The following is a 13,776-nucleotide window of genomic DNA, read 5'->3' as shown; positions in this document are numbered from 1 at the left end:
TATTGTTAAAAGGCCAGGCTATCAACAAAGTCCCCATATATATATGTATATAAAAACATAATGTCATGATTGAATTACAGCAAAAATAATCTTATTTTACCTATCTATAATTAAAATATTTTTTGTTTAGTTTGAAAATGTATACTAAAGTTATATTTTTAGGTTATGAGACAAGGCTTTCATAACTATTTGAACTCTTATAGTAAGAATGTTTTAATACAGGTTTATAGTCACTTTATTATTATTATTATTTTTAAAGATTTTATTTATCCATTTGACAAAGAGAGAGATAGCCAGCGAGAGAGGGAACACAAGCAGGGGGAGTGGGAGGGGAAGAGGCAGGCTCCCAGCAGAGGAGCCTGATGTGGGGCTCGATCCCAGAACGCCGGGATCACGCCCTGAGCCGAAGGCAGACGCTTAACGACTGAGCCACCCAGGCACCCCCCTATTATTTTTTTAAGATTTTATTTATTTGAGGGAGAGAAGAGAACATGAGCAGGGGGAGGGGCAGAGGGGGAAGGAGAAACAGACTCCCCACTGAGGAGAGAGCCCGACGCGGGGCTCAATCCCCAGATCCCGTGGATCATGACCTGAGCCAAAGGCAGATGCTTAACTGACTGAGCCACCCAGGTGGCCCTAATATAGGCTATAGTCACTTTAGATGAAAAATTACCTCATCTGTTTTTCTTCCTTACTATTTAAAGCCGTTAGTTTATTTACTTGCAAAGATACTTTCTGTCTAGAGGCAGATGTTTTGCCATATGGATATTTATTTTGTGTAACTATATTTACACATATAAGACTTGATACTGTAGCTGTAAACTATTAAAAATTATCACCATTCTTTAAAAGATTTTTAAAAATAAAAATAAATAAAATAGGCAATCTAAAGCCCAAACATTCCTGACAAGTATCGGGTTTTCTGAACCCCTAAACACAACCCCAAGATAGAAAGTCTCTTATGATTATTCCTTGAGGTCAACAGAAAGCAGAAATTGTACCATTCTGGTAGTCTAGAATCAAACTCAATCGGACTAATAACAAAGTTGTTCTGAGAATGCACTGAGGAAATTCAGAGCACTACATACAAAGCGCTAAGCAGCTGTGTCCCCAGCCCTCGAGCTCCGCGGGGCAGGCAGACAACACTCGGACCCGCAGAGGGCACTGAGCGCGGGGGAAGGTAAGGCGCTTGCTGGGGGAGAGCGCGTCCTAACCCCCTTCTCCCGCTCCGTCCGGATGCTGCCATCCAGAGCCGGGCTCCCGACTCGAGATCCTCCACTGTTGGCTGGTAATAAAGCACCTCAGATGTTATGAGCAACTCTCCCCTCCCCCGTCAAGGAACACAAACAGGAACCCCGAAAACAAGACTACAAAGATCTGGCTGGCGATAATCTAAGAAGAAAAACCTTCCTACCTGGATGAAGACTTCCGCTGGGGTGACACAAGGCGCCAGAACAAACCGCAGCTTATCAGAAACGTGCGGATCGACATCAATGACTACTTCTCGCCATCCTCGTGGTGTTTTCTAAACACAAAATAATGCATAAAAACAAATTTTCACCGGGCTTTTCCTCAGAATTGCCTCTACTAAAAATAACTTATTTTTCTCCTCCGACCGTACATGACAGATGACTCATATTCACAGAGTACTTTACCACTTAAAATCATTTAAACACAACACTTCGTTCCTCTGAACAGCAGGAGTCGACGGGAAGGCGCAAACCGCTGCTGTTGGTTAGACAAGGGGCGGCGCCGCGGAGAGAGAACGAGCGGCCTGGCAAGTGCCCCGACAATGGAAAACAGCCCCGAAGGACCAATCGGCAGCTTCGGCCAACAAATCAATACAGGCTCTTAGCCTCGGAAATGACCAGTGCACATACACTGCCACCGAGTCTTCAATCTGCTCACTGCAACTTCAATGAGGAAACAGTTTAATCTTTGGATATTAAAACTGTTTGCTAAAATGTCACCGTTCTTTGTACTACAGCCATTTACCATCTTATATTCCCGCACATCTTCGTCCCTGGAGAAATAGCCTTCTTACTAGTTATCCTAAGAGAAAGAAGGTTCTACTTGACATTTCACTTTTGCTTTTCAATTATTCCTATTCATCAGAATTCCAAATATAGTTAATTTTAACAATAATCAAATACTATAAATGTTGATTCTTACAACATAAGGCCCTTTGTTATTCAATTAATGACTTTATCCCATCAATACCTGAAACTTATGCACAGGAAGAACGTCCAAAAATTCATGCGCCAGATAAAAGCTGTACCCTATATAAAAACAGAAAAAAAAAAAGTTTCAGCATTTTTAAGGCAATACTGATTCGTTCTTTTGAGCACTAACAAGAAGAAAATGCCTAGTCCTTTGTGTCGGAGCCCGTGCTGCTCCCGCAGCCATCACTACAGACAATCGTCCCGGTCCTCACCCGCTACGCAGGACAGACAAAAGAACACTCCTGTTCTCATTTTCCACACGGCAGGATCAGACAGCCAGAGTATCTCAATTATCAATTTAATCTTTTATCCCTCGCCAGGCATGAAAGAAATCAGAACTCAAATTTGTTAGTTCAAAGAGGCTCTGAACTTGCTAAAATCGTCCAAGACAGCTGAGCCCAGGGCCGGCTGCGGTGGCTTGCCCACGACCAGACGCCCCTTCAGGTGTGAGCAGGGACTCACCAACACGGGACGCCTGCCCGGTGCAGGGGTTCTCCCTCCCCTCTGAAGGCCAGCAAGAATGTTCAAAAGATGAGCCAGTTAAACTAAAGCCACCCAGCGCTGCTCCCATGAGGCCCCACCGCGTGGGGCTGCTTGGCATCAGAACTCTTAGCGGTCAGGAAAAACTAAAAGGTACAACAGAGATCGACACTGTTGTTTTCGCAAAAGCACCTGAAATCCATTGCTGCTTTTGTTAGCCATGTTATTTCCTAACACAATGCTCTTTCGAGAAAAGGATTCGCTCTTCCCCATGAGTAAGGGACCCAGCGGCACTAACTCAATCTATTAGTGTGTCCTCTGCGGCTCTGGTCTCCTATCATTGCTGGGATGGGATGCGGTCAAAATGATTTCATGACGTCGTGTAAAATAATTACCTCTTGGAACATCGTGCAGATCTCGGTACCATGAGATTGGAATCCCAGATTTAGTAACACCTTTCATATATACGGGGGATCCAGCATTTCGCTCTACCGGGACCTTCTCTTCAGTCAGTGTTAATGCTTGAATCTCACTCAATTTCTCGCTCACCTCTACCAGATGTATTGAAATGTCACAGTTTTTCAGCACAGATCCAAGCTGACTGAAGACCTAAACACAAAAGAAGGGGAAAATGGCAAAATACAATGTGTTGAGGAGATTTGGGGTTTTCTAACCATTTACCTCAATAATTTGCTCATGTTACAGGAATAAAATTGGATTTCGGAAGAATTTGTTCTTCACACAAGCCACTCTCCAGCAGTCAATGAGAATCATAACCTATCCATTATTACACCTTGTCCACAGAAGAGATGAACGGTACACAGTTTGGTTTCCTAACGATAAAAATTAGATTGACTATGAATGAAAATTAAAGATTTAACATCCAATAAATAAGCAGATAGAGGGATCTAAAGGAGAACGAGAAAATAACTTGTATCTATACGCTTGATTTTATAAAGCTGCTGTGTCTATGAAATAATCTCATCTTTGAGACATTTAACCTGTATCCTCAGGAAATAAAATCTGAGTGGCCCTAAAAACCTGACAGTTTAACTTTGTAATTCTTTCACATTTTTAATTTTCTCTTGGCTACACACATTTTTATTGCTGTTGTAAACATAAGAAAAAAAGAAATATACTAACACTTTGTCAATGTTTCAATGCTAAAAATTGAATGCCAAAGCATATAGGACATCAATAGTATTTTTCATCTGAACTTAATTTTCATTGGTGATTTGCCTCCTACTTCTGAGATCTGAATATGCAGGTATAGACTGATAATAAGGACAAGATGATTTTTCCAAATTTCATTTTGAAATGAAACTACAAATAGTGGGGCGCCTGGTGGCACAGTCATTAAGCGTCTGCCTTCAGATCAGGGCGTGATCCCAGGGTTCTGGGATCGAGCCCCACATCAGGCTCCTCCACTGGGAGCCTGCTTCTTCCTCTCCCACTCCCCCGCCTGTGTTCCCTCTCTCGCTGGCTGTCTCTGTCAAATAAATAAATAAAATCTTTAAAAAAAAAAAGAAAGAAAGAAAGAAAGAAACTACAAATAGAAAAACTTCCCAAGAGAAAAATCCTTCAGAAATTATGATCAAGAAACGAAAGCAAGTCTATAAATATGTCTTTGTCTATTTTCTTAACATTCCTTTAAATTCTTTGGCTTTTTGAGGTTCTTAGGACTTGATCTAGGGAAGCATCCTTTATACATTTTAAAAGCTGTGGGCTTGATTTTTAAAGTACTTGAAACAAGACAGTATTATTTGAGAACCTTATTAAATATTTATTCAAATGACTTTGCCAATTTAAAGAGAGATAAAATAGAGCCCCAGAAACCTAAATCAGTGGTTGGTTTCTTTAATCCCCCAAATATGATATAATCAGGATTATTTGTCAGATGTTATAAATTTTTTAAAAGCCTTCTATTCCTAATTTCAAGCAAAAATCATACAGCATCAAGACATTTAAATGTATACTGAATATGTGTTTTTTACACTGAATTGCCAGATACACATAAGATAAAAAAAAGACTAATGGAGTCCAAAACAGTGTAACTACAAAAGTTTAATAAATACAAGTACTTATCATGTATTATAAACAATATTCCTTTTTAATGTTTTTAGAAAGTGTTAGGTAGAATGGAAGAAAGAACAATACATGGAAAGATATCAACTATCTCTGATTAAAGGAAAGTGACCTGACCCTTCCCGTAGGAGCCCCCATGTCCTCCCTCACCCTCAGAGGTCACCACCGTTCTCAATCGGGAGTTGATAATTTCCTGCTTTTTCTTTATAAATGTTACTGAACATGTCTGTATCGCCAAACACATATTGTTTAATGCTGACTATTTGGGGATTTATATAATATAACCATATGGTATGAAGTCTTGTACAAACCGCTGTTTTCACTCAACAAGATGCCGAGTTTCATCTGAACACCGTGCATTCTGCTGTGATTCCCGCACGAGCCTTGGAACGCCACTGTATGACTGTACCGCAATTTACTGATTTTCCCACTGATAGTCATTTGGGTCGTTTCCAGGTTTTTTGCTATTCTAAACAATGCTGTCTTCTTGAACACGTATCCTGGTACATACATGCCCTCGTTCCCGTACTCATAGGCCTAGCAGTAAAACCGCTGGGTCATACAGTATCAGAACTTTCACATGAGCAGATGAGCCCAGTAAGCACCTAATTACACTCTTACAGTGTATGCGAGTCCCCAGCGCCCCACATCTCCCCATCCTCACCCACCCTTGGTGCTGCCAAATCTCATTTTGAGGGTACAGTGGCACCTCACGGTAATTTTAACTTTCATTTCCCTGACTCCCAACCAGTCTGAGCATTTTTTTTGTTTTCCTGGCCATGTGGATTTCCTCTTTCATGATGGGCCTGTTCACACCTTTAGCCTGACTTTTCTATAGAGTTATCTGTCACCACCTTAACAACTGACAGCAATTCTTTATGTATTCTAACTACCAGTTCTTTGTTAGTTATATGTGTTGCAAATAACTCCTCCCACTTTGTGGCTTGCCTTGTCCCTCTCTTTACCGTGTCTTTGAAGAACAGAAGCTCCTAATTTCTTTAACGAACAAAAAATTCGGGATGCCTGGGTGGCTCAGTCTGCCTTGGACTCAGGCCATGATTCCAAGGTCCTGGGACTGAGTCCCAAATCATCACGCTCCCTGCTCAGCGGAGAGCCTGCTTCTCCCTCTGCCTGTTGCCCCCCTCCACTTGTGCTCTCTCTCCAACAAATAAGTAAAGAAAATCTTAAAAAAAAAAAAATCTTTAATGTAGTTGAAATTATCCTTCTATTCATTTTTTCCTTTATGGCTTCTGCTTTTTACATAATTCAAAAACTCTTTTCCTACCTAGAAGACAAATATACTCTCCCATGTCTTCTAAATGTTTTAAATTTTTACCTTTCACATTCTCTCCCACCCTCATTTTTTAGATTACAAACAGAAAATAATAAGTTACGATTCACTGTATCATTCTGACATTGTACTTCAGCTGAGAAATGGAGGTTAAGGAGGTAGGACCGAAAGCCATGGAAATCAATGGAGTTTGCAAACAAGTCAAAAGAACAAAGATTCAGGAGAGTGCATGAGGCTCTAAAGACATTCTTTTATTACCTACCCTCAAAATATCTCCCGCAAGGGTACCCCTGCCTGGGCCCAGTTCCACCAGCTGGAAAGCTGCGTTTTTTCCGGCGGCCATCCATTCACTAATGAACCATATACCCAGCAGCTGTGACAAGGGAAAAAACGACACTGAAGTATTATAAAATATAAAAGCATACCACAGTATAAAACTCCACGTAAGTACACACTTTATGCCAGAAAGCAAAATGTTTGCAGTGTATGTGTGTATGTTACTTAACATGGACACGTATGTATGCACACCCAGGAGCCTCACAGAGGTTTTTACAAAAGACACTGCTCAGAAAGCTTAGTAATAGGAGAAAACAGTTAAAGGCAGTCGCCACTGTAAGAGGTCTCATAACACAGGTAAGAAGATATCACTTACAGGAAGGTGCTCGTCTTTGAAAGCAAATAAACATATGGGATAGGATTATGCCATTTCTTCACAGTCATATGATTTCAATAATTACACGGCTTTTTAGGCATAATTAATATTTTTTAATACCTGGATTCTACTTCCTTTTGTGTACTATTTCCTATATCTAAATTTATCAAGGGGTTTTTATGCAGAGATCAACGAACTAGAATTCCTAAGAAGAATTCAGAATTTCTTACAGGGGGGCTTCGGCTGTAACTGGGGTGCAATCTTGGGCAGGGGCTTTACAGTATGTCTCTCCCCACCAACTCCTTAGTGTTTTCCATCTTTTCTCTCTTTCTTCACTTATCCCTCTCTTTCCTCTATTGTTCTTTTTCCTGCAGCATGTATATGATTAAAAATGAAAACTAAAAAAAAAAAAAAAAAAAGAAAAGAAAAAAGAAAACTTGAATCACAAAAACAAAGCTGTAAAACGCTGTATCATAGAAGAATACAACTTGATCTGCTTTCAAATGTGTGTGATATTAGTTTCTTTTATAGGTTACATTGAATATTACCTCCCCAAAGATCTGACTTATTTCCGGCGAAGTAATGAAATCTCCTTTTTCTCCTAGCATGTCACGGTACACATAATATCCCTGAGTAAAAAGAGAAAGTAGAGAAAGCAAATTAACTTTCAAATAAGCTTTTTAAACCACTCCTCCAAAATCTTGTATGATGTATACAATGACATAATCATTTGGTAAGAAAGTTCTCTCTTCTAAATAAACAAGATAAACACAGTAACTTAACGGAAACTTTACAAAGTGCCAGTCATGTTGCAGAACTGGTGGAAACATGACCGCTCCTTGACCATAAAGGCAAAAGCCACGCCATGTCCATGCTCACATCCCACACCCTCCCTCCCCTCCCTGCTCCCCAACCCAACACAGTAAGATCCTGCCTGCCCCTCCCTCCAGCCTCCTCTCCCAAATTCTCACTCTGTTTCAAATTAGCCCTGCCAGTTGGTGATGTTGTTGCTTGACCTAGGTGCTTGTTATGTGGGAGCATTCACTTTGTGAGAATTCATCAAGCTATGTACCTGTGATTTATGCATTTTTCTAAATGAATATTATATCTTCTTTTTTTTTTAATTAGCCCTACTTGTCCATACATCCACGCCATTGCAAATGCTCTCCTCTCTCCCTTCCCATTTCTCCCTGGCAATCTTATACCCAGTAAAATTGAATCTGCTCATATGCTACCTTCCCTAACCTCCCCCTCCAGCCCTCCAACCTCAGAGTAACTGCAGGGCTTCCTTTTATGTGTTTATCTACTTATATGTCCGTGTTCCTCACCAAGAGGCATAGTTACTACAAAAAGAGGACTATCTTATTTACCCTCCTATCCCAAGTTTTAGCATACTGGCTAAACTTCAAGACATACTCAAGAATTCTTTGTTAAAAAATTCCCTATGCTCCTCAAGCCCCTTCTTCCACCACCTTACTCTTAGTGGGTGACCTGGGCTCCTGCCCATAAAGGAAATAAGAATATTATAAAATAAGACTTACTCAGCTTCCTGACCCCACCTGGCCTCCACCTGCTCCCATTCATTCCACAGAACTCAAGATGAAATGCCTTCACCTTCTGCTCTTATCCAAACCTAATCCCATCACCTATGCTCTGGACCATCACCTCTCCTCCCACAACTCTCATGGACCAGGATCTTGTTATCACCCCCTTCTCTAACAGCTTTAACTTCCCTCTCTCCGCAGCAGAAATATACTTGAGTTACTCCTATTTAAAAAAACAATTGTTTTCACTTCACACGGCATCTCCTCTCTAGCCTTTCTCTTTCCCTTCGTAAGTGAGCATTTCAGTGGTATGTTGTGGGGCATTATGAACCACTCTGGTAGCCTGATGAAGACATGGATCCATTCACAGAATGTTTTTAAAGGCAGGCTTTAAAACACACAGGATTACCCCCCCCCCAAATAAACTCGTGATAGAGTAATACTATGCATCCTTATAAATATATTAATAAACAAAGCCAAGCCTGAGGTCTAATAAGTAACAAAGTTTTAAAGTACAGAAGAACATAATGTATTCTGAGATACCTATGATCAATACTCTGGTTTCTCTTCAGATCGTATAAATCTTTCGCCTTTTACTGAGATACCTATGATCACTGTTGGGATATGACAATATCAGTGATTTCCACTGATGCTAAAATCACTGGTATTACTGATCCCAGTGGTTTCCTATGTTCATAATAAGAGAAATGCTAAATTTCAGTTAGAAGCTAATGAGGGAAATGCAAATTAAAACCCTGAGATATCACCTCATGCCTATTAGAAAGGCCGCCATTAAAAACATAAGAGATAACAAATGTTGGTGCAGAACGTCTTATACACAAGGCCACTACGTTCAAGACAAGATGTAGCTGATTTACCTAATACACAGATAAGAACACTGAGAGTCAAACAAAATGAGGGGACAGAGGACTACGTCCCAAATGAGAGACTAAGACAAAAATCACAGAACAAGAGCTAAGTGAAACTGAAATAAGCATTATGCCCTCAAAGAGTTCAAAGTAATGCTGATAAGGCTACCCATCAGACTTGAGAAAAGAGAGAATAAATGCAGCGAGAACTTCACAAAGAGCTAGAAAATATTCAAAAGAACCAGTCAGAGCTGAAGAATACAACAACTAAAATGAAAAAACACTACAGGAAATCAACAGCAGATTAGAGGATGCAGGACAGATTAGCAATCTGAAATGGTAAAGAAAAGCAAACAGCTAAACAGCAAAATGAAAAAAAGGAGTTTAAAAATGAGAATAAGTTAAAGGAACTCTGCAACATCTTCAAGTATAAGAGCATTCTCATTATTAGGGATCGCAGAAAGCTGAGAGAGAGAGAGAGAGAGAGAGAGAGAAGGAGGCAAAAAGCTATTTTAAAAAGTAATAGCTGAAAACTTCCCTAATACAGGGAAGAAAGCAGACATCCAGATCCAGGAAGCAGAGAGAACCTCTAACAAGATGAACCCAGGGAGGTCCACAAAATACAAAATAATTAAAATGGCAAAAAGTAATTAAGAGACAACTTTAAACGGAGCAAGAGAAAACAGTTACATACAAGGGAAATCCCATAAGGCTATGAGCTGATTTTTCAGCAGAAATTTTGCAGGCCGGAAAGGAGTGATATTAAAGCACTGATATTGGGGGTGCCTGGGTGGCACAGTCGTTAAGCGTCTGCCTTCACCTCAGGGTGTGATCCCGGCAATCTGGGATCGAGCCCCACATCAGGCTTCTCTGCTAGGAGCCTGCTTTTCCCTCTCCCACTCCCCCTGCTTGTGTCTCTCTCTGGCTTTCTCCCACTGGCTCTCTCTCTGTCAAATAAACAAATAAAATCTTTAAAAAAAAAAAAATTAAATAAATAAATAAATAAAGCACTGATATTAAAAGCATTGAAAGAAAAAACCCTCAACCAAGAATACTCTACCCAAGTAAGATTACCATTCAGAATAGAAGGAGAGACAAAGAGTTTACCAAACAAGTTAGAGGAGTTCATCACCACCAAACCAGCCTGACAAGAAATGTTAAAGGGAATCCTTTGAATGGGGAAAAAAAAAAAAAAAAAAAGCGGGGTGGGGGGTGGGGGAGCATAACTAAAAGGAAATTACAAAAGCAAAAAATTTCACAGGCAAAAGCAAACATATAGCAAAGACAACAGATTCATTACTTACAAAGATAGGATGGAGGTTAAAACCCAAAAGGAGTAAAATCAATTATATGTACAAAAATTAGCTGAGAGATATACAAAATTAAAAGATGTAAAATATGACATCATATACGTAAAATGTGGAGGGGGGAGCAAAACTTTAGTGCTTTTAGAATGTGCTCAAACTTCAGCCCCCATCAACTTAATATAGACTGCTATCCACATGCAATGTTCTATATGAACACAATGGTAACCACAAATCAAAACCTGTAACAGGCGTAACACTTAAGAGAGTCATCAAACCACAAGGGAAGAGAACAAAAGAACAAAGGAACACAGAATAACTACAAAAACAAATAGAAAATGATGAACAAAATGACAAGTATATATATCTATCAGTAATTACTTTAAGTGGACTGAGTGTTCAAATCAAAAGACATAGGGTGACTGAATGGATAAAAACAACAAGACCTTTCTACATGCTCCCTATGAAAGATTCACTTCAGACCTAAAGACACATACAGACTGAAAGTGAAGAAATCAAAAAGATAGTCCATGCAAATGGAGAAAAAAAAAAAAGGCCAGAGTAGCAATACTTTAATCAGACAAAACATATTTTAAAACAAAGATCACAGCAAGAAACAAAGGGCATTACATAATGAAAAGGATCAATCCAACAAGAGGATATAACAACTGTAAATATATATGCACCCAACATAGGAGCACCTAAATACGTAAGGCAAATAAAAGGAGAAACACTAACATATTAACAGTAAGGGATTTTAACGCCCCACTTACATCAATGGATAGATGATCCAGATGGAAAATCAACAAGGAAACAATGGCTTCAAAAGACACATTAAACCAGAAGACCTAACATATACATAGAACATACCATCCAAAACCAGAATACAAATTCAAGTGCACATGCAACATTCTCCAGGACAGATCACATATTAAACCAAAAAACAAGACTCAATAAATTTAAGACTGGAATCTTTTCCAACCACAACAATTTGAAACTAGAAATCAATTACAAGAAATGACTGGAAAACAAACACATGGAGGATAGAAATATGCTACTAAAAAACCAATAGGTCAATGAAGAAATCAAAGTAAAATTTAAAAATATATGGAGAGAAATGGAAATGAAAACACAACAGTCCAAGATCTTTGGGATGCAGCAAAAGCACTTCTAAGAGAAAAGTTTATAGTGATAGGCCTACCCCAAGAAACAAGAGAAATCTCAAATAAACAATCTAACCTTACACCTAAAAGAACTAGAAAAACAAAGTACAAAGTTAATAGAGAAGGAAATAATAAATATTTGAGGAAAAATAAATGAAACAGAGACTAAAGAAGCAATATAAAAGATCTATGAAATCAAGAGCTGGTTCTTTAAAAAGATCAACGAAAATGATGACATTAAGCCAGACTCATCAAAAAGAGAGAGAGAGAGAGAAAGACTCAAATAAAAATCAGAAATGAACAAGGAGAAATAACACCACAGGAATAAAGAATTTTAAGAGAATACAATATATTGGGGAGCCTGGGTGACTCAGTCAGTTAAGTGTCCAACTCTGAATTTCAGCTCAGGTCATGATCTCAGGGCCATGAGATCAAGCCCTCATCAGGCTCTGCTCTGGGTGTGAAGGCTGCTTAACTGCTTAAGATTCTCTTCCTCTTCCAGTTTCCCGCCCACCCCCAACTCATGCTCTCTAAATAAACAGAGAATACTACAAAAATTGCCCAACAAACTGGGAAACCTAGAAGAAATGGACAGATTCCTAGAAATATAAAATCTTCCAAAAGGGAATCAGGAAGAAATAGAAAATTTGAACAGACGGATTATTAGTAACAAAACTGAACTGACAAAAAACTCCCAACAAACAAAAGTCCAGGACCAGATGGCTCCCAGGTGAATTCTACCAAACATTTAAAGAAAAGTTAACATCTATTCTTCTCAAACCCTTCCAAAAAACAGAAAAGGAGAAAAAATACCAAAAAACAACCCCCCCACACACACACACAAAAAAAACCTTCAAATTCAATATAGAACCAGAGCATTATCCAGATACCAAAACTGGACAAAGACACAGTGAACATAGATGCAAAGATCTTCAACAATGTATTTGCAACTGAATTCAATTGTACATCAAAAGGTCATTCACCATGATCAAGAGGGATTTATTCCAGGGACGTGGGTGATTCAGTATTCATAAATTGATCGATGTGATACATCACATTAACAAGGATAAAAACCACATGAGTATCTCAACTGATGCATAAAAAGCATTTGACAAATACACCTGTTCATGATAAAAACTCTCAACAAAGTGGGTTTACTTATTTATTCTTTGAAAGAGAACATGCAAGCAGGTTGAGAGGCAGAAGGAAAGGGAGAGAGAGAATCTTAAGCAAGCTCCACGCTGCACGGAGCCCAATTCGGGGCTCGATGTCATGACCCCGAGATCATGACCTGAGTCAAAATCAAGAGGCAGACACTTAACCAAATGAGCCACCCAGGAACCCTCAAGAAAGTGGGGTTAGAGGGGATTATGACCTAAGCTGAAGGCAGACACCCAACAGACTGAGCCACCCAAGTGCCTCAGCTATGTGGAATTTTGTGATTAAGCGAGGATATGGTTTTTAATAGGTCATAATTCTCATCACAAGTGTAAGAAACATTTGGATCAGTAAGGAAAAAAAAATAAAAGAACCCTAGAGAAGGCTGGGCCGTTCCCTTGGCTTCGTACACAGTGCTAGTGAGGCGCCTTTGGGAAGGGGAAGAACGTGTTGTAAATCACATGGCAGCAAAGATTATTGAAAATGTCTGCACTACCTTTTCTGCTCAGGCCCAGGGCTTTATTACAGGGGAAACTGGACCCATCTTATGGCACCTATTCAAACATTCCACTGTTGATTCTCTCAGGACACAGCAATATCGCTCTTGTGTAGAATCACCCGTCATTCTCCTACTGCCTTCCAGAATGTTATTGAGAAGGTGGGACTGGACTCAGTAATAAACTCCCTGGCCTCAGCCATCTGCAAAGTTCAGCGGTACATGTTGACCTTATTTACTGCAATGTTGTCTTGTGGGATTCATCTACAGAGGCTAATCCAAGAAAAGGTTTGACTCAGATTTCACCAATTACTGTACTTTACAAATTGTTGCTGAACCGTTACAGTTGCAGGAGAAAACAAGTAATATCATCTCTGTAGAATTTATTTTTCATCTCAGGGGACCTTTTTGAACTTTGCTAAACCCCTGTCCCACAGGCCATTCATCTGAAGATGTTTGAAGAGTCTTTTAGTGATTAAAATAGAAATCCAGTAAATGAAAAAAAAAAAAAA

The 13,776-nt window shown here is 39.5% G+C and overlaps 1 protein-coding gene across 2 annotated transcripts in view; it reads right to left on the bottom strand.

Annotated features, from left to right (window-relative positions):
* NDUFAF7 (NADH:ubiquinone oxidoreductase complex assembly factor 7) overlaps positions 1-13,776 on the bottom strand; it is a 34,638-nt gene that overhangs the window by 14,257 nt on the left and 6,605 nt on the right. For both annotated transcript variants that reach the window (XM_040623107.1, XM_040623106.1), the window contains exons 3-7: positions 7,279-7,359; positions 6,341-6,451; positions 3,098-3,311; positions 2,221-2,279; positions 1,415-1,525 (exon numbers count right to left, since the gene is read on the bottom strand). In XM_040623107.1, the coding sequence (XP_040479041.1) occupies positions 1,415-1,525; positions 2,221-2,279; positions 3,098-3,311; positions 6,341-6,451; positions 7,279-7,359 (576 nt within the window). The remainder of the gene's footprint in view (positions 1-1,414; positions 1,526-2,220; positions 2,280-3,097; positions 3,312-6,340; positions 6,452-7,278; positions 7,360-13,776) is intronic.

This window comes from Ursus maritimus, unplaced genomic scaffold, assembly GCF_017311325.1.
Source record: "Ursus maritimus isolate PB19 unplaced genomic scaffold, ASM1731132v1 scaffold_6, whole genome shotgun sequence".
In the NCBI taxonomy this organism is placed as follows: domain Eukaryota; kingdom Metazoa; phylum Chordata; class Mammalia; order Carnivora; family Ursidae; genus Ursus; species Ursus maritimus.
This window is presented reverse-complemented; position numbering and strand designations above follow the sequence as displayed.